We start from the raw sequence: 24,098 nt of genomic DNA on the forward strand, positions 1-24,098 counted from the left end.
GTTGACAGATCATTGGCTTTTTAATTTTTCTTTATAAGAAAAATAATAAGTAAAAATAATAATAATAATAATAAGTCTTTATAAGTCTCACTGCGCTGCTTGCAAAGCATGTACTCAGGCGTAGGAACTTAAGTGGAATTGCTGGGCTTTGGTGTTATGTCTTTATCTTTACTTTTGCTTAAATCGTGATTACACCTGTTTTTATCCTCAACTACAGAATGGAAGGGTTTCTTCCCACTTAAAGAAAAATTGTTCATGACCCTTGTTAAAGACGGTAAAGAAAACTTTATTCAAGAAGGAACTACTGCATTGGGATTTTGCGGTAGGGAGGTGAGATCAAGCTCAATTCCAGGTACCACAATGACAAGTGGAGATTTATAGCCAGCAAGTCGGGTCGGAGTCAGTGGACAGAAAATCACTGAGAAGAAACATGAGGGCTAAGCGGGATTCTTGGTGGGGGGGGGAGGGCTGGGTGCAGGCCACCCCACCAGGGACCATTTTGGCCATGAACTCAAAGCATCCCAAACCCAGCAAGTTCAGGAAAAGTTCTGTACCTCCCCCTCACCTACCTGCTTATACTACGAAGAGAGCTATTAACAGAGATTTCTCTGGACTCAAGAAACTTCACCGTATAGTAGGGGAACCCTTGGGGTGCCTGGCTGGCTCAGTTGATAGAACATGTGGCTCTTGGTCTTGGGGTCATGAGTTCGGGCCCTGCATTGGTTGTAGAGCTCACACACAAAAAAAAGAGGCTGTTTTTGTTTTCCAAACATCTTTCACCTTCCTGCAAATGGTCTTCTCCCTTTGTACCTTCAGACATCCACCCCCTCCCCAGCTCATAGAAGCATCATGTTGCCTATCTTTGCAGTCTCCATGTCTGCGTGGATTCCCTGTGTCTACGCTATTACATTTGATTTTCTCTTGTTAATCTGTCTCTTCTCGATTTGATTCTTAGTCCAAGTAAAAGGTCCCTGAAGAGTAGAAAAAATTCTCCCATGCCAGCACTCACCAGATTCAGACTCACCAGGATTCTTGCTAGAGGCTGACCAGAGTGATCAGATACCAAGGGTGGGGGTTTTCATTAACCTGATGCAGTAGGATCCTTGCTAAAACTGGACTAGGTGGACCAAGGGCAGTGCCCAAGGTCAGGGCCTAGTTAGAGAGACACAGAGGAGCTGACCCTCATTTGGTTAAGGAGAGAGTCTTTGTCAGACATCTTCAACACTTGAGGGTCAGGTGGTGGGAGTGAAGCTAGAGCAAGAGGCAGAAAGACTGGCAGGAGAGGGAAGAAACAAGAGGAGAGCATTTGGAAGGAGGGGGGGTGTGCCTACCTGAACTGCATCTGCTAAGAGCAAGCAAGTTGGAGCCTGAAGAACATGGAGATGTTTGTGGAGACCCTATTGAGGAGGGGTGCTGGTGAGTGGTGGAGGTCCTAAGGAAGCAAAGAGGGCAAGTAAGGCACACCTTCAGCAGTATCTGACTGTGCAGGGAAGGGGAGAGAGGGTGCTAGCAAGATGGTTGCATGGTTCAAGGATGGTTGTCATGCTAAAAATTCGAGCAGAGGAAAAAATTGAAAGATGTGAGAAGACCAAAGGGATGGCTGAGGATCCTGGGAAGGTGGGAGAGGTGGGACCCAGAGAGAGTTAGAGGGACAGGCCTTTCTTAAGAGGAGGAACATCATGTCCATTGCACTAGGAGGGAAGAAGGATGAGCAGTGCAAACGCAGGACACCAGGTGGGTTTGGTGGCAGCAGGTTGAGGTTGTCCCCATTTGTTGACATTTATTTTTTTCTGGTAGAAGGTGACTCATCTGCTAACAGTAAGGGGTAACAGTAAGGGGTGGAGCTTGGCGGGGCTGGGGGTGGGGCAGGCGTTGAGATCCCATAATCGTTTCAGAGAATGGGTAAGGGTCCAAGTGGAGGTCGGTGACTATGAACTTGTAGTTAAATGAGGCCGCATGCATGTCTGTGTCTCCTCACTGTGCCCTGGATGCGGTCACAGTGCGAGTTGTAATCAGAAGTGCCGTGAGACGGATTGGGGGAAAAGTGGATGGCACAGAGGCCAGCGCGAGGAATTTGGGAGTGATGGAGGTGCTGGGTGGCCAGCGGTGGTGGTGGTGGTGGTGGTGGGCATACATGTCTGTCAAAACCCTTTAAACTGTATGCCACAATTAGTCAGTTTTATCTTATATATAAAAGTAAAATCGAACCAGATAGAAGGGGAAGATGGAATGCTGCTGTGGCAGATGAATCTAACTGTATTACACATTGCAATACTGAGATTTATAATAAATATCTATTGAGTCTTCCTTCAGGGTTCCTGGCTCACAGTTCCCAAAGCCTTGGGAGTTTCCTAGGCAGTTGAGAGCAAAGAGCATCTTTTGTTAAAATATTTGGTCTCTTGTTTGCAGTTCCTGAAATCCTCTGAGAGCCCCAAAGGTGAAATGGGTGCCTTGTTATTCATACCAGACCCCCTTCTATCTGCACCTGAATTTATATTAATGAGGTGACTTCGGGATTGCAGCTAAGGGTGTGGGGGCTAGGGGCTGGGAGCTAACCTCATGATTATGGGGTTGGGCCTTTCTGTTTGAGCCCCTAGCCTCCTGGGAAGGAAGAGGGAGCTGAAGGTTGAATTAGGCTCCAATAGCCAATGAATTAATCAATCTGGCCTACATAATGAAGCCTAGGACCCACAAGGACAGGGTTCCCAGAGCTTCTTGGATGGTGAGCACAGGGAGGTGTTGGGAGAGGGGCCCCTGAGTAGAGAGCATGGAAGCTCCACACCTTCCCCCAACCTTGCCCTGTGCATCTCTTCACGTGTTGGTTCCTTAGTTCTATTCTTTAATAATAAACCAGTAATCCAGTAAGTAAAATATTCCTCTCAGTTCTGTGAGCTGCTCTTGAAGACTAAACAAGACTGCTCCCACGGAGCAAGTGCTAGGAACCTGCAGTTGATAACCCGTGGGTCTGAAGCATGGGGGACAGCCTGGGCTTGCCACTGTTGTGTGAATGGGGGCCGGGGGCCCATCTTGTGGGACTGGGCCCCTTTGACCTTTGGGATCGATGCCATCTCTAGGCAGATAGAGTCAGAATTGAGTTGAATGGTAGGACAGGCGGCTGGTGTGGGGGAAAAAACCCACATGTTTGACTTGGTCCCAGAATTATTACCAGAGAATCACATCACCACACAAAGGGGGTGGGGAAGGGAAAGAAGAAGTTGTAGAAACCGTGTTCTGATTGAGTACCTTTAAGGCCAAAGATGAAAAGAACTGTAACCAAGCACTACACTAGAAGGGATACACTGGTTTCTCACAGTGGTATGGGTTAGCAATTCTAGAATCCATCTGGAGATGAGTTAAGGATGATTTCTGAACCCCAGTCACAGTTGCTGATTGATCAAGAGCAGCATGAAGAACTTTAAAACCTAACCCCGCTCGAAGAATTTACTGCTGGATCATAGTGACCAAATGGCTCCCTTTTCAGTGCTCTGGATAGCCACCATGTGGTCTGACCAGGATGAGTTTGATTCTTTGGAAATATTCAAATGAAACAATAGATTTCTATATTTTAAATAAAAGCTTGCCATTGATAGAAAAAAAAAAAAACTATCAATGTGCACTAGGTTCGAACAAGTGAGTCCTCCTAGATCATGAGAGCCAGGTTTCTCACTGTCAGAAAGAAGTTACCAGTTAGAAAAGAAGACTGGACAATCAGAACTCTGGGGTGCCGGAATGGAGACACAGGGAAAAATACACAGCTTCATGCACACATGTAGGAAGGACAACCAGGGGTTGGGGCACATTTAGTGGGAACCCCTGAATATAGGCATTTAAGGTGAAGCCCTCCATGTTCCGTCAAAACATTTCCTTTGGAAAAGTCTAAGAAGAACTTCGCAGGTTAGCAAGTTCGCAGGTTGTCTTCTTTTTACCTTCCAAACATTGTAAGAGCCTGTAGCCTTGAACCACTCTAAGAATGTTTGGAATGATATTTCGTTATGCTGGAACGTAATGGAGAAGGGTTATGACTACATAACAGCTAAACTTAATGGGTTTAACAAAACTACCCGAACATTTCAGCAGTCAGGGGGTCCTTCATCCCTTTTTTATGCCATGGATGAAAAGTATACAGCAGTATGGTGAACTTTAGCAGACCCTTTCTCAAAATGTTTTAAAATACGCAAAATATGCAAGACGACAGAGGAAACCAGTGATGATAAAAGTCCTAAGAATAATTTTAATTGTGATAATGGTAATATATGTTGCTTAAATAAGATCTACAGTTTTGAAGCAGTGCTGAACATCAAGATGCTTGCTGTTATTTGATATAACAATACCTAACTTCTTTCCGTGGCAGTCACAGATAACTTTAACTTGTTTGCCTACATTTCATAATTGGAGTGTTGGACCCTGGCTCACGGGTGCCAGCGTGGCCCGGTGGACGCCCCAGAGACCCAGACCCCAGACGGCAGATGCAATCAGCAAGAGGGTTTATTGAACGTTTGCGCAAACGGGCTCTCCGCCTCCGTGGAGGAAAAGAGCCCCGATTAGCAATTACAGGGATCTTTTAAAAGGCAAAAGGAAAGAAACTGCCTAAAGACAAAAGAACCGCGGGAGTCGCATGGCATCCAGGTTGATTTCGGGGAGGGTCAACATGAACCTATTCAGGGACATTCCAATCAGGGTGTGGGGGGGGGAATGGTTTTCTTATTGTAAACAGAATGCTTTTAGTTGCTAAAATTTCAGGAAGAAGACTGGATGGGCTGCCTCTGGGTTAGGGCTGGCCCTACTTACAAGGGGGGAGGTTTCTTCAGGAGGAAATGCTTTATTTCAGTTAGAGGTTAGTGAAACAAAGATGTAGTTGCCCCCACCTGAGTTCATGGACTTTATTGCTCTGCCCACAGGAGTCCGCAGACCCCAGGTCTGATCACCACTACTTCTGAAGGCAGCAGAGCTCTGATCCGTTGAGTAGAAAACAGATCAGACTCAGGCTCCGGAAAGCATTTGGCAAGGCATAAATAACTATTATTCCACGCAAGTAGTGACTGCTGCTCTATACAAAAAAATGTGATGATGTGGTGCAATGGGTTATAACTGTGGAAAATCATTTTGATGGAGCGGACACCAAAGCTGCAGAGGCTGAGGTCAACACCAAAGGGCAGGGGACAGTTGAAAAGCATCATCGAAACCTCGGGCTTCACGTTTAAAGGCAAGGCAGGGAAATGTTTTCTTTATTAAAGATTGTCCTATTAAAAGGACCATGTTTTTCTGCCCAAAAGGATCAGTAATAACAGTGCTTTGGTTAAAAAGGGATTCCGTCCACTTAGCATGTACCCACTGTGTTTTATGACGGCATCTTGAGTAAGCTCACCCTACCTTTGTATGCAGCTACTTCCTTTGTAAAGCACATTTGTCCCTGTGGTCTTGTGAATCCAAAATAATGGTTATGTGTCGGGGCACCAGCATGGCTCAGTTGGTCAAGCATCAGACTCTTGATTTCAGCTCCGGACATGAGCCGGGGGTGGTCAGATTGAGTCCTGAGTCGAGCTCTGCACTCAATTTGGAGTCTGCTTAGGATTTTCCCTCTACCTCTCCCTCCCTCTGCCTCTGTCTCTCTCTAAATGAATAGATGAGATTTTTAAATAACGAAATAAAATAATTGTTATGTGTTGAACAGCCGTACACTTTGTCAGTAGCAATTTTGAGACTAAGTGGATCACAATTGTGTCAAGCAGGAAAAAAAATGGGTATTATTGTAATACCTGCTGGCTCCTTAAGTCTCTCAGTGGTGGGCTTTCTGTTAACCTCCAGCACAAAGGTGACACATTGACTCAGAGGCACAAAGAACTCTGTAGGGGGGTCTAGTGAAGTAAATAATCTCCCCTAGAAAGAGGAATCCTGGGCCATGTGTTGGAGTTTTAAAATAACAACAGGCTGGTTTCCTGATCATTTTGTGGAGAAGATTAGTTGGCTCATTCTCTCATTTAAATCCTAAGTCTGTTGAGGGGTCCCGTGCAGGACTCCCCCCACCAACCACTGAGCAGAACGCATGCCACATGCCCCTCTCTTCCTCCTTCATCATCCCATCCTTTCTCCCAGGCCCTGCGGGTCCTTGGTGCTTGCTGCTAATGATCACTCTGTCCTTGCGTTTCTTGGTACCATGGCTCCCCTCTTGAAGCCCTTGTGCATCTCCACTTCTTGCCTCCTTTCTTCTTGTCCTCAGTTCTTCCATCTGTTTCATCAGGGAGAGAGAAGACATTATTACCTCATGTGCATGCCCTCACCCCTTCCTTCTTTCTAGTCTAAAGTCTTCCTGTCCCCATGAGGTCTTTTAACAAGGAAAGAATGTTCCATGCAACTTTGCCCTAAACCATCTGCCTCCTACGAATAAAAACAAAACAGAGTTAATTACAAAATTGAGAGATAGGTATCTTTCTTCTAACTGGCCAATGTTTGTCTCCCCTCCCCCCCCCCACATCGCCACCCCAACCTAGAGCAGAGTACTCTACATGGGGACATTAACTACAAAGATTGACCCAAATCTGGGAAAGATTAACAGATTAATTCATGGTTGGTTTGTTCTCTTTTCATCAATAAGCTTTTCCATGTGTAATCATAACTATTGAGAAAAAATGTATTGCAATATATTACTACATTTGTTTTTTTTTAACACCACACACACTTTAAAAAAAAATTTTTATTTATTTGACAGAGAGAGCACACAAGCGGGGGGGGGGGGGGGGGGGCAGACTCCCCGCTGGGCAGGGAGCCTGATGCTGCTTATCCCAGGACGCAGGTATCATGACCTGAGCTGAAGGCAGGTGTTTAACCAACTGAGCCACCCAGGCTCGCCCACCACATATGCTTTTTAATCCTGCAGAACTTGACTTTGTTTTTTGCCTATTCTGTGAACCTTACAATGTTCCCCTTGGTACCCTGTGCTCTCAGACAATTGTCAGATGCTCAGAACATTCGTTTTGAGTCTTGCTGAATAAAAGGAAAACACTACTTCTTTTTTTCAAACAGCTTTGTTGAAGTATAACTTACCATAAAACTCACTCTTTTAAAGTGTATAGTGCAATGAATTTCAGGAAATTTACAGAGTTGTAGGATCATCACCACAATCCAATTGAGAACATTTCCATCACCCCCACCCTCAGGCAACCACTACACTAGCTTCTGACTCTGGATTTGCCTCTTCTGGAGATTTCATATGGATAGAATCCTATAATATGTGATCTTTTGTAGCTGGCTTTTTTCACTTAGCGTGTTTGTAGGTTCACTAAAAGACTAATAACTTATTTGTTTCCCCTGTAATAAAATTCTACAAAATGAAATTGGAAAGCTATAGCAAGCATTTCAAATTGGAAGGTTTCTTTTCAACAGACTTGGAGCAAATCCATTGTTTGAGTAGAAATTGGCACACTTGAAGGATCTGGGACACTGCATCAGGGAGATACGCTAATGGCAATGTGGTTTAACTGTCACTACTGCTGGGACTTGCTCGGTTAGGACCACCACCACTGTGTCCTTTGGGGTCGGAGTAGAGATAGCCATTACTGCTTATTGAGCTCCTACTGTATGGCAGATGGCATGCTAAACCCTTCATGTGGGTTATGATGTTAATCCTTAGAAAACTCGAGATTATTTTCTGCATGTTTCAGAGAAAGAAACAGATCAAGAGATCTTAACTGTTAAGTTTGAAATCACTTGTCCAAGATCACGTGGCTTATAAATCCCGGATGCCAGATTTGAAACCAGTTCTTTCAGACTGCAGAGTCTGTTTTCTTAACCCTGATGCTGCACTGTGTCTGACTAAGGGGAAGCTAAAAAACAGGATTAGCCAGGAGAACCAAAAGAGAACTGCTATCTACAGCCACCAGGGCAGGGCAGGGCAGGAGAAGGGGCTCTCATCGCCACCTTGTTGTCCCCCACTCCCTCACCTATTCCCACCCTCCTCAAGAATGCTCTTTGCAGTGGTCACCCAGTAGTGTTATTTATATTCAGGTTTCCCCTTCGAAGAAGTCCATGAAATGTGACATTTTAAGAATGAATTTTGGGGAACCTGGGTGACAAGTGGTGGAATGTGTCTGACTTGGTTTCGGCTCAGGTCATGGTCTCAGGGTCATGGGATCGAGCCCCAGGTTGGACTCTGTGCTCAGCACAGAGTCTGCTTGAGAATGAATTCCATCTAGAATGTCCATCTAGAAGTGTTTTCTTGAAGGTAAAAGCTAATCATCTGGGAAAGTTTCGTTTAATTAGAAGAGCTCCATTTCCTGGTATGACAATGAATTCAGCTACAGCAACCAGGTGGTGGACCTCATGGTCCACATGGCCTCCAAGGAGTAAGAGCCTCCTGGACCACCAGCCCCAGCAAGAACAAGAGGAAGAGAGAGGCCCTCAACTGCTGGGGAGTCCCTGCCCCAACTTAATCCCCCAACACACTGAGAATCTCCTGACCTCCAGTTTATATCCTAGACCCTGAGGAAGGGGAGGGGCTTGGGGAGCCCTCCCTTGTCATGTACCATCAATAAAGTATACTGTACCCAGCCAAAAAAAAAAAATTAGAAGAGCTCACTGCTTGGATAAAGGACATAAAGTTAAACAAGTTTGTGTTTTTGTTCACAAGACAGTGAATTTTCAAACATGCCAGTCTCCCGCTCCTCTTTTTTGGTGACACAAGAGGCAAGAAAGGGGTTAAAAAGTTATTCCCAAATATAAGGGAAGGGAGAGGAAATGTGTGGGAAATATCAGAAAGGGAGACAAAACATAAAGACTTCTAACTCTGGGAAATGAACTAGGGGTGGTGGAGGGGGAGGAGAGCGGGGGGTGGGGGTGAATGGGTGACGGGCACTGAGGGGGACACTGGTCGGGATGAGCACTGGGTGTTATTGTGTATGTTGGTAAATTGAACACCAATAAACATTAATTTGTTAAAAAAAAAGTTATTCCCAAAGAAGCCGATGTTGAGATACTTCTCTTTATCTTTTGTGTGTGTGTGTGTTTCCCCTCTTCAATGGGACTGTTCCTACAGCTCAGACGAAGCTTCCCAACCTGCCTGTCTTCTTGGAAGACTCCTCCCCGTGTCCTAAAGTCTTCCCAGTCAGAAGCTGCCCTTGGTCTAACAAATGCCGGGCTGCCCGGTGCCCCGCTGCAGATGTTTACAGCTGAGGAGATGATGATAAAGAACACCGGTGAGTAGACTGGCTGGGTGTCACATCCAGATCCCTCTGATTACCAGCTGGATCGACAGTGTGAAGTTCCATGACATGTTTGGGGGGTATGTCCACCTCAGTTTGTGAATGGAATTTTTTTTATACACTAATTTAAAACTTTTTTTTTTTGAAAAAAAGTAAAGCCTGTCATATTAAGAGAATAAAGACAGATCAGTATTTTTTCCCCCCTACAGTTAAAAAATTTGCCCAAGAACGGGTTGCTCCTCTGGTGTCAACGATGGATGAAAATTCAAAAATGGATCCATCAATAATAGAAGGATTATTTCAACAAGGGGTATATACTTTACAATTCTTCTCATTCTTTCATAAATACTGTCCAGTGTTAAAATGTATGCATGCTTTTAAATTCAGGAACTGTAACGATGGCATAATGAACTCTTCATTTCCTAGTCAAAATTAGCTGTGTTCTCTTGTAAAGATTTTTATTTTGTATTTTTACCTGGGGGAGAGAGCATGAGCAGGGAGGAGGGGAGGAGAAGAGGGAGAAGCAGACTCCCTGCTGAGCATGGAACCAGATGTGGGGCTTGATCCCAGAACCCCAGGATCATGACCTGAGCCTGAGCCAGATGTTTAACCAGCTGAGCCACCCAGGAACCCCTCTGTTTTCTCTTCTAGACTGAGATCCTAGTCACAGATTTCCTTTAAATTGATTGGGCATTTTAAGTTAAAAAATATGCTGCTTTTTAAGAAAAGGGCTCAGAAGCAAGAGAATGATTTCTTTAGATCTGTGGTCGTCAACTGGAGGCTGTTTTGTCCCCCAAGAGACATTTGGCAGTCTCTGAAGACATTTTTGGTTGTCACAACCGTGGGTGACCCTGGCATCTAGGGGAATAGAGGTCAGGGATGCTGCTAAACAGCCTACAGTGTTTGGGACCGGCACCAACAAAGAATGATCCCGCTCAGCACCACCAGGATTAAGAAGCGTATTTCAGTTAGTGAAACCTCAGAGCAGACCATGCTTTCTACCTGAGTCCCTCTGCATGTGGCAAACTTAGAAGCTGAGGCGACATCTGAACTCCACACTAACCAGGGAAACCGATTTGCAACTTCCTAAGTCACATAGCCCTTTGATAGGAGCCCAGTATACAAAATAGACAAAAGTAGAACTGTTCCAGCTCTACGTTGTCAGCATGGGGGCTCCAAGGAGAACATTTTCAAAATCACTGCACTTACTCATCATCTCTCCCTCTCCATAGGTGTGAAGTGATGTTTACTTTTTATTTTGAATACTAGGGATATCCCAGAACTGGTAGCTCCTATTCAGAGCCATTGACTAAAATCTTGTCTGTTACCATGCTGGAAAAATTGCCTTTTCCACTGAACCTAAATAGTCTTTACTTCTTCCCCTTGTAAAGAGACCAGCTTTTTTTTTTTTTTAATACCATACCTACTAGTGATTTTTCCACTTTTTTCTTTTTTTTTTTTTTAAAGCAATGAACTGCTTAGGAACATAGAATCTTCCGTGAAGCCCCCCGCGGGTCAGAGGGCATCTGGGAGTCCCATTTTCCAGGCAGGCTTCATCTGCATTGTTCGCAGAGTCCCTGGGCTGCTCTGAGAAGTCTTGGGCTTCCAGGCTGGGAGCATCACTCCCCTGATGGGGTGGTTCTTGCAGGCAGGGCTCTCTGGAGCCCCACCACCTGGCCTTGCTTAGGAAGCCTAACACCACCTGGAGCATCTGCTTGGTTGCACATCCTACACTAGCTATTCTGAGGCTCCTCTTGTCCCTCTTCTGCGGTCACCTGCCATAGCAATAGCTGATAAAAATGGTACTTCCCACGCAGAAAAAAATCGTTGACTTTTTGGGAGAAGCAGTTGTCTCTGACAACTGTTCAAGATACTGTATCAGTTATCACGCCCTCTTCAGACTTAAGCCACGCCCAAATCCTTCAGTTTTTCCTGGTGGAACAGCATTTCTGGATCTCACCTTCTAAGTCTTCCCTGCACTTTGTGGTTCTACCTGCATATCGGCTAAGCTTCCCATCAGCTGAAACATAACAGCTGAAACCCAGACCATAGCACACTGCAATTCCAGAAGTGTCTGGGCAGAAGAGAGAGGAGCATTATCCTTTTACCTGTTAGCAGCTTTGGGTCTTGAATTACAGGTACACACATTCTCTGTCTGAGATGAGGACCCTTAAAAATGGAGAACTATGGGAGTTTCATGTTCTCGACTTAGGAGAATTGGCTGAACAGTGAGACAGTCATGCGAGAGCTTGGCCAGCATCTGGTCATGTTTACCAGGCACCTCTTCCTTGTCTGTGGTGGTTCCAGGAAACACCACCAGATGTCTGCCAACCACAGAGACTTGTTAGAATGCCCCAGAAGGAATGGTCCTTCAGTTATTATCTTGCCTGAATGAGTCCAGGCGAGAAGCCTGCCTAGAAGAGATTGTGCCCCACTGCCTTCCTCCGTTTCCTCACCATTTGAGACACTTTCTCATGATTCCATTCCATCCTCCTGCAAAGCATTTTACTGATTTCTGTGTTTTTAGATTCCATGAGGAAACAAATGACAGTTCTTGCCTGCAACTACTTCCTTCTCAAATATACAGAGTGTCTGCTATTGTTTTTCCTACTTAGAGGATTGTACAATAACCATACCAAGTTAAAATGAAATACACGTACACAGTTTTAAAATCAGGAATTTATATGGTTAAGATTTAATTTTGAAGTTGTTCTTGCAAGAAATTTTCCCATATCGAAATGAGCCTTCTTAATCTATGTTTCCTTGTTTTTCCTTTTAGTTGATGGGTATTGAAATTGAAACAAAATACGGAGGAACGGGAGCTTCCTTTTTTGCCTCTATCCTCGTGATAGAGGAATTAGCCAAAGTCGATGCATCTGTCGCATTGGTTTGTGACATCCAGAACACAGTGATTAACAATCTGATGAGAAAATATGGAACAGAAGAACAAAAGGCTACATATTTGACCAAGCTCGCAACAGAAAAAGTGAGTTGATAGGAGTTGTTGAAATAGATCTGATCTCTTCTGAGCTTATGACATCATTTCTGCTTGGAAATTCAAAGAATAATCATCAGACACAAAAATCCTTTTTTTGGCTCCAATTATATTAATACTTTTGTTGCTGATTTCATTTACAGTGAGATGTCTAGAAAACTGCAATTATTAGAATTAATTTAATTAAAGTTAACATTGACTATGTGTGCTTAAGTCTTTAAATCTGTCTTAGACAAGTAGTAGGGTATATTTTAGAAAATAATGCTGTGGAAAGACCGTTACTATTTTGATAAGTACAGGTTTTTAAAAGTGACTAAAGCCTTAAGCGACATGTTTACTTTACCATAAATCTTTGCTACAGAGACTACAAATGCCGTTATTAACTTGGAATTTTTTTGTTTGCACGCGCAGGTAGGAAGTATCTGCCTTTCAGAAGCTGGAGCAGGTAGTGATTTATTTGCTTTGAAGACCAGAGCTGATAAAAAGGGAAATTATTATGTCATCAATGGGTCGAAGATGTGGATCAGCAATGCAGAGTATGCAGGACTCTTCCTGGTGATGGCGAACGTCAACCCTGACCTTGTAAGTCTGAAAGCAGAATTTTTTCCTTACCCCCCTCTCCTTTTCTCTTCATATCTCTTTCCTGCTTACATTTCCTTTTTATTTTTTTATTTTTTATTATTTTTTTAAAAGATTTATTTATTTATGATAGACAGAGAGAGGGAGAGAGGCAGAGACACAGGAAGAAGGAGAAGCGGCTCGATGCCGGGAGCCTGACGTGGGACTCGATCCCGGGACCCCATGGTTGCGCCCTGGGCCAAAGGCAGGCGCCAAACCGCTGAGCCACCCAGGGATCCCCTCCTTTTTATTTTTTAAAAAATTTATTTATTTGAGAGAGAGAGAGACAGCATGAGTGGAATGAGGGACAGAGGGAGAAGCAGACTCCCAGCCAAGCAAGGAGCCCGACTCAGCTCAATCCCGGGACTCCTGGATCATGACCTGAGCCCAAGGCAGACGCTTAACTGACTGAGCCACTCATGCACTCCTGCATTTCCTTTGTAGATGAAGCTTTGTCTTAAATTCCTTATTCTCCTCAATACTGAAATGTTAGATGATTGACATCTTTTCAATGTCTTATTTACTCATCTCCTCAAATATATGCAGTTGATGTGATTAGTAATTATTTGGAGGTTCATATATTGCCATTATTAATTATATAGGAAGTTGATCTTTCATTTTGTAGGATTTCACATTTTCTATTTAGGAATGAATTTAAGTACCTACATAGTACATTCATTTTTAAGAAATTTTTTGTTTAGTTGGAAAATAGATACATGGCAAAAAGGTAAATATGTTTTCTCTTTTGTCTTTTCTCTGACATACACTGAATTAAATTTTGAAACTTTGTATTGAACAAAATTAAATTTAAAACATGGAATGCTCATGATCACAGAATAATACTTTAGGGTATCTTAATAATTTTAATAGTCATAATGGTTTCTGAACAAGTAATAGAAATTAGACTTCTTAATTGTGAATCTAATGTTTTCCAATTATTTCTTGTTTCCTAATACACACGTGGCAGCTCTGAGCCAACTAATATTAATACTAAAGTTCAGTTTTAGTGTTCTTTAACTTTCAACTCTTGGAAACAAGGGATCTTACCAGTTCAAATGTGGTAATAGCATTTTTTTTCTTAGCATTTCAAATCCTCTTTTTAGGGGTATAAAGGCCTTACCTGCTTCGTGGTCGATCGTGACACTGAAGGCCTTCACATAGGGAAATCAGAAAGCAAAATGGGAATCCGAGCCTCTTCCACCTGTGCATTAACATTTGAAAACGTCAAGGTGGGTATCTTAGGATTTCCAGCAGAAGACTGGCATGAAATAAGCTTTACACAAGAAAAGTGTCACAACACTGAGATGGGCACCTGACGGGATGAGCACTGGGTGTTATTCTATATGTTGGCAAATTGAATACCAATAAAAAATAAATTTACAAAAAAAAGTGTCACAATATTGAGCATGCAGAGGAGAATATTTTGTAAAACTTTGATGGTGTTCTCGAGTAAGATCTTGACTAAATGTACTTTTCACAAGTTTAGGCAGAGTGGAAACCTTGCTGACCAGCAGGTGACCTCAGAGCCAATGCTGAGAATTAATCCCATTTATACTTTTAAATTTACATACTTAGGAACCATTTATACTTTATTGATACTGACTTCAGAGATGGACATGCGTTGTGGACATACCAAAGGCCACAAGGTGGGGATGTTGCCCAGTGAGCCTGAGAAACCATCAGGCAGTGCCCCACAGTTTAGAGTGGAATCTTTTAAAAGTGAGGAAGAGAAATAAGACGAAATCAGAGAGGGAGGCAAGCCGTAAGAGGCTCTTAATTCTAGGAAACCAACAGGGTTGCTGGAGGGGAGGTGGAGTGACAGGCATTAAGGAGGGCATGTGATATGATGAGCCCTGGGTGTTACATGCAACTGATGAATCACTGAACCCTACCTTTGAAACTAAATGCAATATATGCTAATTAGATTGAATTTAAAACCAAAAAAAAAAAAAAAAACCACGAAGAGAAGACAGCCAGAATGTTTTAGAACTTGACACAGATGGAACAGGTTGTGACAGGTTTCTTACCACTCATATTACAACTTGATCTTTTAGTTCATGGGTTCGTGAGTGACACATGTGTGTGGCAATGGGGGACTTTGCAGGTAGATATTCAAGCCTCACTAATGCCCCCGGCCCTTTCTTTCTCTGGTCTGCCCACTCCCTCTCCTAAGGTTATAAGGCTAAATGTATTATTTTATTGTTGCTAGTCGAGATTATTTTAACTACAAATAAACGTTTTAATCTGTTTCTTCTCTCCTTTCGCCCCTCCCTTGTATGCTCATGCGTGCATGTATGTGCACATACCTCTGTTGATATTTATGTCTCCATAAATAATAGTCTCCACAGAAGAAAGGTTTGACGCCCTTGGTTTACGCAAGTACTTACATGTTTCATGTAACTCCTAGTATGTTCTATCTCATACTAGAACATATAGGCAAGAATTGGGGAAAATTGTTATTCACTTGTTATCGATATGAGATTCCCTTTTTATAGATTCATTCATTCATTCCACACATGGCTGTGCTGGGTGCTAGCGGAAGCCATAGCAAGCAGCACTGCCGTGAGTCCTGCCCTCTCCCAGAGCTGTGAGGGAAACCATGGAGAGGGAGATGGAGGCGAGGAGTCACCTTGGAGTTTGCTAAGTCCTGGGCTAGAGTCCTGTCACACAAATTGGAAATGTTGTATATATAAAACTATATAATCAAAATGAGTTGTATAAAATTAAAAGTAGAAATCACTGCACGTTTTTCCTTTCAGGTTCCAGAAAGCAATATCCTGGGACAAATTGGACACGGCTATAAGCATGCCATAGGGATTCTTAATGAAGGCAGAATAGGAGTTGCTGCACAGGTTGGTCACATTGTAGCCATTTTGCTTGACTCTTTCACAGTGTGGGTTGATTAAAATGTAGAAAGAAAGAAAAAGAAAAAATACATAAAAGTGATGAGTATTAGAAGCTTGTGAACACAAGATGGCGCCCTTCCCTTCCGTGCAGTGAAAGAATGGCTTCTCATTTCTTTCAGTTCCCACTTTAGTCAATTATGTAATGCCCCGAGAACCAAACAATGGCTTAGTGGTGACGCTTTTTTCTGCTTTGAGAACGTTAAGTATTATCCAATACCTAGATCGATAACTTCTCAAATATATTGTAAATTAAATATGACTTTTAAAAAAAATCACCTTTTCAGTTTTTGAAGTTCATTCTAGAAGAAATTTTTTTCAATTAAGAATACCTAATATTACATATAGTAAGGGCCTGTAATCTGTAAAGAATGAAAGATTTGTTGCTTAGTGTTTTGCATGTGAAAATCAGGCAGTTGTATGTGTGTGGTGCTTGAAATAAAATAGCCACAATTAAGTGGATACATATGATGAGAACTATTCCATTTTTTAAAACCAAATTTGCCCTTTTTAATGCACATTACATTTTCCTGTGAAGTGAAATCAGTTGTTTTCTTGATTAACAAAATGAATAGCATCTTTGGTTTTCTTATCAGTGTCATTTTGGGGTCGCCTGGCTGGCTCAGTCTATGAGGCATATGATTCTTGATCTTGGAGTTATGAATTTGAGCCCCATGTTGAGTGTAGAGATTACTTAAACATAAAATCTTTTTTTAAATGTCATTTTGAATATATTTGTTTATTTTTAATCAATGAATATCCCAAAATAAAAAACTTGCAGCGTTTAGATTTTGAAGATGTTACACATATTAGCTATTGGAATAGTTAAATGTTGTACTATACTATTCCTCTAGATTTAAAAATTTTTTTTTTGCTGCTGTTAATTTGCTAACAATATTCTTAGATGAAGACTTAACCCATATTTCTCACAAAGCGAGATAATGAGAGAAATGGCCTGTTCTTTTTAATGTTTTTCTGTGATGCAACTTCATCAGCTGTGGCATTAAAAACCATAATACTGGCTCTCCTTGTTCTCAGACGTATAAATAATATAGATGTTCTAGCAGTAAAATACACAGCCTGGGCTTTTGTCTAATTACTCCAAGTTATCTTATAACCTAATTAAAAGTTAAGGTCAGGGAGTTATTTCTTGATTAACATTGTGGATACCTTGTAGAGAAAGTCACATAGAACAGCGAACTGAAGGCATCTATCCTCAAAACTGCAGCCGAAGACCATTTAGCTTTTCAGTATTGATAGTGAAAACATTTTACAGAGATGAAAAAGCCTGTTGTGGTTGACAGCTGGTCATATTAATTTTCACATCAACGTAGGATATTATCAGCTATAAACTTTAGTCATAAGAGTTTGGTGACATCATCTTATCTCAGCCAAAAGTTCAGGGGGTTGCTGCCCCCTGTTTGGGGGTCTTTGGGGGTGGTGTCCTTTAACTTTTAGCACAAAATTCTGTTCTCCAGAAAATTCAAAATAAAAGACTAAAGGAAAATGTGAATGAACACTAATGAAATATTGATACGTTTGTGGGCATTTCCCCCAAAGCTTTCATTATTGATTTCGTTTTCCTTTTTGTAAAACCCACATAGTTTGACATAATGAGATCCTGACTTAATGGCCACCTAGTGTTGGAATTTAGAAACCGTTTCCAAGCTTGAATCCTTCAAGCTGATTCAAATAGGTGGTTAGCAGTGAGACAGTTTGGCTGAGATTGCCACCATGGCCTGACTGTTCCAATGCATAAATCTGTGATTTTACCACATGCTCTCACTGTAGCCCTGCAGGAAACCGTGAAGGTTTGAAAACGCTAAGGTCCAGGCCACCCACGCCCTCCACTCTTTAGACCTCACATCGTGCTTTTTTTTTTTTTTTTTAAATCAAGTTCCCACAGATGGTCCTAATGTGCAGCCAGGGTTGAGAAACACTGCTCTTTTATGTTCAATGCCTTCCCTGAAGCTCTTATTAATCCTGATAATATGCAAAATGGACAAGAAGATAGAAGGTTAGCAAGTGACCTTCCACGCTGGCCCTCTAGAAGGACTAGAGGGAGCTTCTCTACAGTCTTTGAGGCTAGTTGAGAGCAACATTGCCATGGCTCGCTCTGTGCCTAGAGACTCAGAGCTTAAACTAGAAACTTCCTTAGAAGTAACCTGGTTGTATGAGCACAGCCAAGCCGGAGGATTTACCTCTGCTAGAATTAAATACATTCCTATTTATATGAAATAGCTCAAATCTTCTCCCAGTCACTGGAAGTTAAGTTCTACAGATGCAGTGGGCGAAGGTACCCCTTTTATGCCTCCAGTTCTGCCCCTAACCCCAGCTCTTCAATATGCCTATAAAAGGAATTTATACCCTGAATAATTAAAAATGTAAACTTATAACAAAATAAGAAATTGTCCTTTTTTTTTTTAACAGATGCTAGGACTGGCTCAAGGGTGCTTTGACTATACTGTTCCATATATGAAAGAAAGGATGCAATTTGGCAAAAGGATATTTGATTTTCAGGTATATCATTATTAGCTTCTTTGTACCGAACTGTACTCTCGTGGCTTCCTGTTAATGAAGAGCTGTGTCATAAAGCTGTGGAGGGGGCCTCCTCACGGGGATTTTAATGGGAGAAGTAGAAAGGAGGAAGGAATAGGTCTCCGGGCACATACCTGTGAATGCCTTGACCTTCTCCAAGGACAGAAAGCAGTCCTTGAGGGCCACCTGTAGCATGACTCCAGATTTCCTGGTGAGCATTTCAGAGTTGTCTTTGCCCTGTTTCCTAAGTTCTGGGGTATGGGGTCTGCAGTCAGGCTTCCAGGGCTCAAATCCCAACTCCCTGTCTTAGCAGCTGTCAGCCATGGGCAAGTTACCCGCCGTCCCCCAAGCCCCAACTGTTATATCTAAACTAAAGATAATATGAGGGTGACTTTGCATCGGGTAGACGTGTAGAGTATTTACCACGTTGCCTGAGTGTAATGAGTGCTTGGTAAATGCTGGCATTTATCCAGAGTCCCCTGTGCAGGCCAGAGCCACACAGTAATCCTCCAAAGACTACACTTTGACACTTCTTGCCTATAGAAGGTATAGTTCACTGCAGTGAGTACAAGTGAGGTGTTCTCAGCCAAGCGCTGAGAAAGATACTGGCCTGGTCTAAGGATGTGTCTTTTCAGGCTCCCCAGATAAGGGGACCATTGGTGGCAATGGCATCTTCAGTCATGTTGAGGCCTCACCAGGTTAGGGAAGGCCCGGAGTGGCAGCTTACCAGATTTACTCAAGCACTTTACCTAAAAAATCCAGAGTAATTACTTTACATGTTGGCAAAACCTCCCTGTAAGCAGCTCTAGGCTCCAAGAACAGTTTCTCGTTACATCGCCAGCTCTGTTGTGCTGCATCATCTTCAGATGCTATAATAAGGACTTGGCCTCACACAGGCACACACAGATTGCATGTGCGCTAGATATTTCAAGGCATAGCAAGTTCTGGCCTGGGTGCACCCAGTTCAGTGCAATGAATGTGTGCAATCAGTTTAAAGCCTGGAAAGAACAAGCATGTCAGGCCTGGCCAGGGCCTCCCCCAACCCGTGCTGTCAGGGCATCTTACACGTGGGAGACAGAAGTTCCTAGAGATTGAGTTCCCAAAGACATGCAGGGAGTCATGTGTCAAATGATAGGTGTTTTATCTTGGTTTCAGGTCTGGTTTTCATTTCATTATACTAGAGTACTTTCTTCCTTTTCTAAAGACTTTTTTATTGATTTTGAGAGCCTGAGCAGGGGAGAGGGGTGGAGGCAGAGAGAGAAGCAGACTCCCCACTGAGCAGGGAGCCCAATGCGGGACTTGATCCCAGGACCCAGTTTAGCAAACGCTAAACTGACTGAGCTGCTCAGACGCCCCCACTAGAGTACTTTCTCAGAGCCACATAGATTATAAGGAAAGGGACAGAATATGAAGACGGTTTGTGGAAGATCTCCTCTGTACTCAGGAAACAGCATTTCTGTGTCTGTGGAGTTGGCGAGGGAGGGATACGGGATCAGGTGAACTAATAGGTATAATCCCGACTCTTCTAAAGATGCCTGATGTGAGTAATTAAAAGAAAACTGTTAGAAATTTTATCTTAAAAAGCAGTGTTATTCATTTTATATAACATATATCTGAAGCTTTTATTAGTTTTCCCTAACTGCTTTCATCTCATTAGAATGATTTGGTTTTTGTTTTGCATATACTCATTCATGTCTTTCTCTAGACTACAAGCTCCTTGGGCAGAGATCAGGCCTCTTCATCTTTATTTCTCTCAGTCATTTATTTAGCATAGATTCATTGAGAATGTTCTCTATGCCAGGCCCTGTGTTCATAATGTAGTCAGGGAACCAGGATCCAGCAGTGCTTCGTTTTCTTAGAGCAAGAGACATGCCAGAGTCACTTTTATGCCTCTCATGGTACCTGTTTTATGCCTACTCCATGTCATTGGAGTAGGCAACCTGGATGGCGATTGTTGGTTTATTTGAACTGAATGTACTTTCAAAAATAATTAGAATCTCTGCATTCTGCATACACAATTCTAAAACAGTGATACTGGCATCAAAATAGACAAATCGACTGATGGAACAAAACAGAATGGCCAGAAATAGATTGATTCACGTATGGAAATTTGATATGGGATAAAGATAGCATTGTAGATCACAGAGTAGGACTGTTCTTTCCTTGTGGAAGAAAATTTAAAAAATGAGCCTGGATCCCTACCTCACACCATACCTGGAAAATAGATTTCAGGTATGCTAAATACATAAAAAGCAAAAATTATAAGTTTTAGGAGAAAACATAGAATATTTTTGTGACCTCATTGTAGGGAAATATTTGGTAAGCAAGGCACAAAAAGGATTCATTATAAAAATTAATAGTAATGCTGAATTTACCCAGTTTCTTTTCCTCAAAAGATGCCATGAAGTAAAAAGACAAATCAGATGATATTCGCTCTACGCATAGGTTCGTGAGTGTTCAGTTTATTGTTATGCTTCATAAACTGTACATGTCACAGGGGTTTTTTGTGCATATCAAGTATTATAGAAGGAGAAGGACAATTTGTAGGGTATTTGCAAACAATACTGTTTTTAACTGTCTGTTCTCCCTGCTGGGCTAAGTCATGAGCACAAGGAACTCTGCCTTGTTCAGTGTGGTATCTGTAGTGCTCAGCACAGTGCCTGGCATATAGTGGTGCTCACTCTGTACCTGAGCGGACAGAGCCACCAGGCGTGGGAAACACATCCATTTCTAATAAATGTATCTCTGCCCATATTTCCAGAAAATTGTTTACAATTCTAAACTGCTAATGTTGGGATCCCTGGGTGGCTCAGCAGTTTAGCATTTGCTTTTGGCCCAGGTTGTGATCCTGGAGTCCCGGAATCGGGTCCCATGTCGGGCTCCCTGCATGGAGCCTGCTTCTGTCTCTGCCTTTCTCTCTCTCTCTCTCTCTCTGTCTCTCATGAAAGAATAAATAAATAAAATATTTTAAAAATTTAAAAAAATAAAAGTAAATAAATTAATATTCATACCCTCACTCACCAGCTCACTTCTTTATTTGATTAACATTTAGTGTGTGGTCCGTTACCCTCTAAAATTTCAGAGTAGTAGTAATTTTTTCAGGGTGTTTTTGGGTTTTTTTTTTTTTAATTATTCTTTTTCTGTAACCCTGACTGGTACCTGCTCTGGGATATTGCAGCAGCGTTACTTCAGTGAAGTTACTTAAAGATAATTGGAGCTTCATATATTCCTTCACTACTTTGTAGCTAACAACATCTCCTTGATGCCCTGAGGCTGTATGCAGAATTAAAACTTTCTGAATTCAAGTGAATAAAAACTATATTCATACTTTTGCTTTGCCAACACTTAGTTTTACCTTAATTTTGATCATAAAACAGGTTTAAATTATTAAATACTACAAATTTTTAAACCTAATTCTGTGATTATTTTTTTTGATCTTGCCAATTACAAAGAATTACATGAACTTTGAGTTTTCTAAAAATTTCATTTTGGATTGCAGTATTGGGATTTTCAAGTGTTTCTACAAAACGAATGTAAATTCCATTTAAGGGGTATATTTTTGTTCTGTCAGTGGTCCATCTCCAGGCAAGACTTGGAGGATAAGTTGCATTTCCAGAAATCATCATTCTCTAACGTGGGCCTGAATGTTACAGGGACTCCAACACCAAGTGGCTCACGTGGCCACCCAGCTGGAAGCTGCAAGATTGCTAACATACAACACTGCTAGGCTTTTGGAAATCGGGAAGCCAATCATAAAAGAAGCATCTATGGCCAAATACTATGCCGCAGAGGTAAAACACAAACAAAATATGTAGTTCAGCCTTCTTCCCCCGACCCCCTGGTTATGTATGTATTAACCTTTTCACTCAGGTGTATTGATTAAACATTTGTTTTTCAAATAAAATAGGAGACTTTCCAGTTCCTACAACAGAAAAGCTTCCGGAGGAAAGTGCTTTAATTCTGTGGGGTCTCAGTGCTATCACAGGCTCTTCAGTGGAAACTGAGTCGCTTAATTCAGATAGAACACTCTTCATGAGTCCCTGGGTGAGCCTCATCTGAGTGATAGCATCCCACACCTGGTTTCCGGCTGGGGCACAGTGAATACCAGGGAGATCATGTGAAATGAAAACCCCAAGAAGAGGTTGTTGATGTTTTCATTGAATGCTTCCTGTTGATATTTCTGTTTAACCCAGTAGACTTTGGCTGGAAAACTTTGCCAAATCACTGGCTGCTGCGTCCCCACCTTTGCAGTTTGCCTTGGTCATTCCATAGCTTGGAATAGCCCCTTAGCCTCTCAGCCCCCAAATTCAATCACCTGCCTCAACCTCCCTTCTGAGGTCCAGACTAATAGATCCAGTGTCCATGCCACCTGCCCACTCGATTATACCTGTGAGAGCCTAAGCCATCCTGTCACCTTCTTCGCCCTCGTCCCCACCTTGAACTCACCATCAGTTGCTGAGGCTTCTGCCCCAAGTATATTATATATAAATATATTTATATTTATACTTTATAATACTTTATAATACTATAATACTTTATAATATATAATATATTTTTCTCCCTTTCCACTGCCCCCTGTTGTCCTAGCTGTCCCATCTCTTGACCAGACGGCACACCCATCTCCCTGCTGCTCCATAGGTCCCTGCTGCTCCATAGGTGTCCGGGTGGCCATGTCGCTCCAGCTTAACCTTCATGGCTTCTCACAGCAAAGGGAACAATATTTGTATTCGTTTCCCGTTGCTACTTTTAACAAATTACCAAAACTCGAGCGGCCTAAAACAATGCAATTTTATTACCTCCTGGCTCTGGAGGTCAGAAGTCTGAAATGAATTATCCCTGGGATCGAATCATAGTGTTAGCAAAGCTGCCTTTTGGAGGCTCTGGGGAGAATCTATTTCCTCACTCTCCCCACTTCCAGAGGCTGCTCACGTTCCTCGACTCATGGTCTTGTCCTCTGCCTTCAAGGCCCACGGGGCAGTGTGTTCAAATCTGACCCTAGCCCCCTCCCCACTTCCCTCTTTCCTTTACGAGGAACGTTGTGATACTATTGGGCGCACCCAAGCTATTCAGGACCATCTCTTATCTCAAAGCCCTCAACTTACCACATCTGTGGTCTCATGGTCATGTAAGGTAACAAACACTACAGTTTGTGGAGACTAGCACATGGACATTTTTGGGGGCCTTTACAGTATTGAGCCTGCCTGTCCCTGTGAGGCCCGCCTGCCTCTCCATTCTCTTCACAGTTTGCCTGGACCCCAGCCCACTGCCCCCTCAGTCCCTGAGGTCGATAAATCCATCTTCCCCTTGAAGCTCTCCCATGTGTTCCCCACCTTGAAATGTTCCCTAAATTGTCCTTTGGGCCTCAGCGAAGCTGTCATCTCCTCACATGCCCCCCCCCCACCTCTGAAGTCCGTCCACTTTTCTAGCCAGCTCTCCTGTTGCACCATAAAGTTGATCTGTTTCTGTAACTGTTGGCTTGACATGTGAACCAGAAGGGCAGTGACTGGCCACCATGGGGTGGTGGCCACCTGCCATGGCTTACCCCACGCTGACAGAATGTGTGATAGAAGGAAGGCCCTTGATAAATATTTGCTGAATAGATGGTGCCTGGTGGCATGTGACTGTGTCTGAGCAATACCCTGATTTTCTTCAGAAAACAGGAATGTTGTGAAATAATAGGACAGTTTGTATAAATGATGTAGATTAGGTGACGATGCTATCTTACCAAGTAACTTCAGTCCTTTCACTTGCCAACAGCAGTGAATTAAAATGTTATTAAAATATTCTGCGGGAGCATTTAGGGTGCATGAGTTACTTGGTTTCAGCGTGTTATTTGGTGCTTGGTTTTGG

The 24,098-nt window shown here is 42.6% G+C and overlaps 1 protein-coding gene across 3 annotated transcripts in view; it reads left to right on the forward strand.

The window, feature by feature from the left end:
• ACADSB (acyl-CoA dehydrogenase short/branched chain) overlaps positions 1–24,098 on the forward strand; it is a 41,634-nt gene that overhangs the window by 13,254 nt on the left and 4,282 nt on the right. Inside the window, exons 1-9 of one of the 3 annotated variants that reach the window (XM_055300450.1) lie at positions 5,049–5,203; positions 9,029–9,188; positions 9,404–9,504; positions 11,974–12,180; positions 12,601–12,771; positions 13,911–14,036; positions 15,567–15,659; positions 18,141–18,230; positions 21,902–22,039. In XM_055300450.1, the coding sequence (XP_055156425.1) occupies positions 9,152–9,188; positions 9,404–9,504; positions 11,974–12,180; positions 12,601–12,771; positions 13,911–14,036; positions 15,567–15,659; positions 18,141–18,230; positions 21,902–22,039 (963 nt within the window). In that variant the 5' untranslated portion in view covers positions 5,049–5,203; positions 9,029–9,151. Of the gene's footprint in view, positions 1–5,048; positions 5,204–9,028; positions 9,189–9,403; positions 9,505–11,973; positions 12,181–12,600; positions 12,772–13,910; positions 14,037–15,566; positions 15,660–18,140; positions 18,231–21,901; positions 22,040–24,098 lie in introns of those variants that run through there. The other 2 variants (XM_055300449.1, XM_055300451.1) reach the window with 2 other exon arrangements.

Source organism: Nyctereutes procyonoides, unplaced genomic scaffold (assembly GCF_905146905.1).
Source record: "Nyctereutes procyonoides isolate TBG_1078 unplaced genomic scaffold, NYPRO_anot_genome, whole genome shotgun sequence".
NCBI classification, from domain to species: domain Eukaryota; kingdom Metazoa; phylum Chordata; class Mammalia; order Carnivora; family Canidae; genus Nyctereutes; species Nyctereutes procyonoides.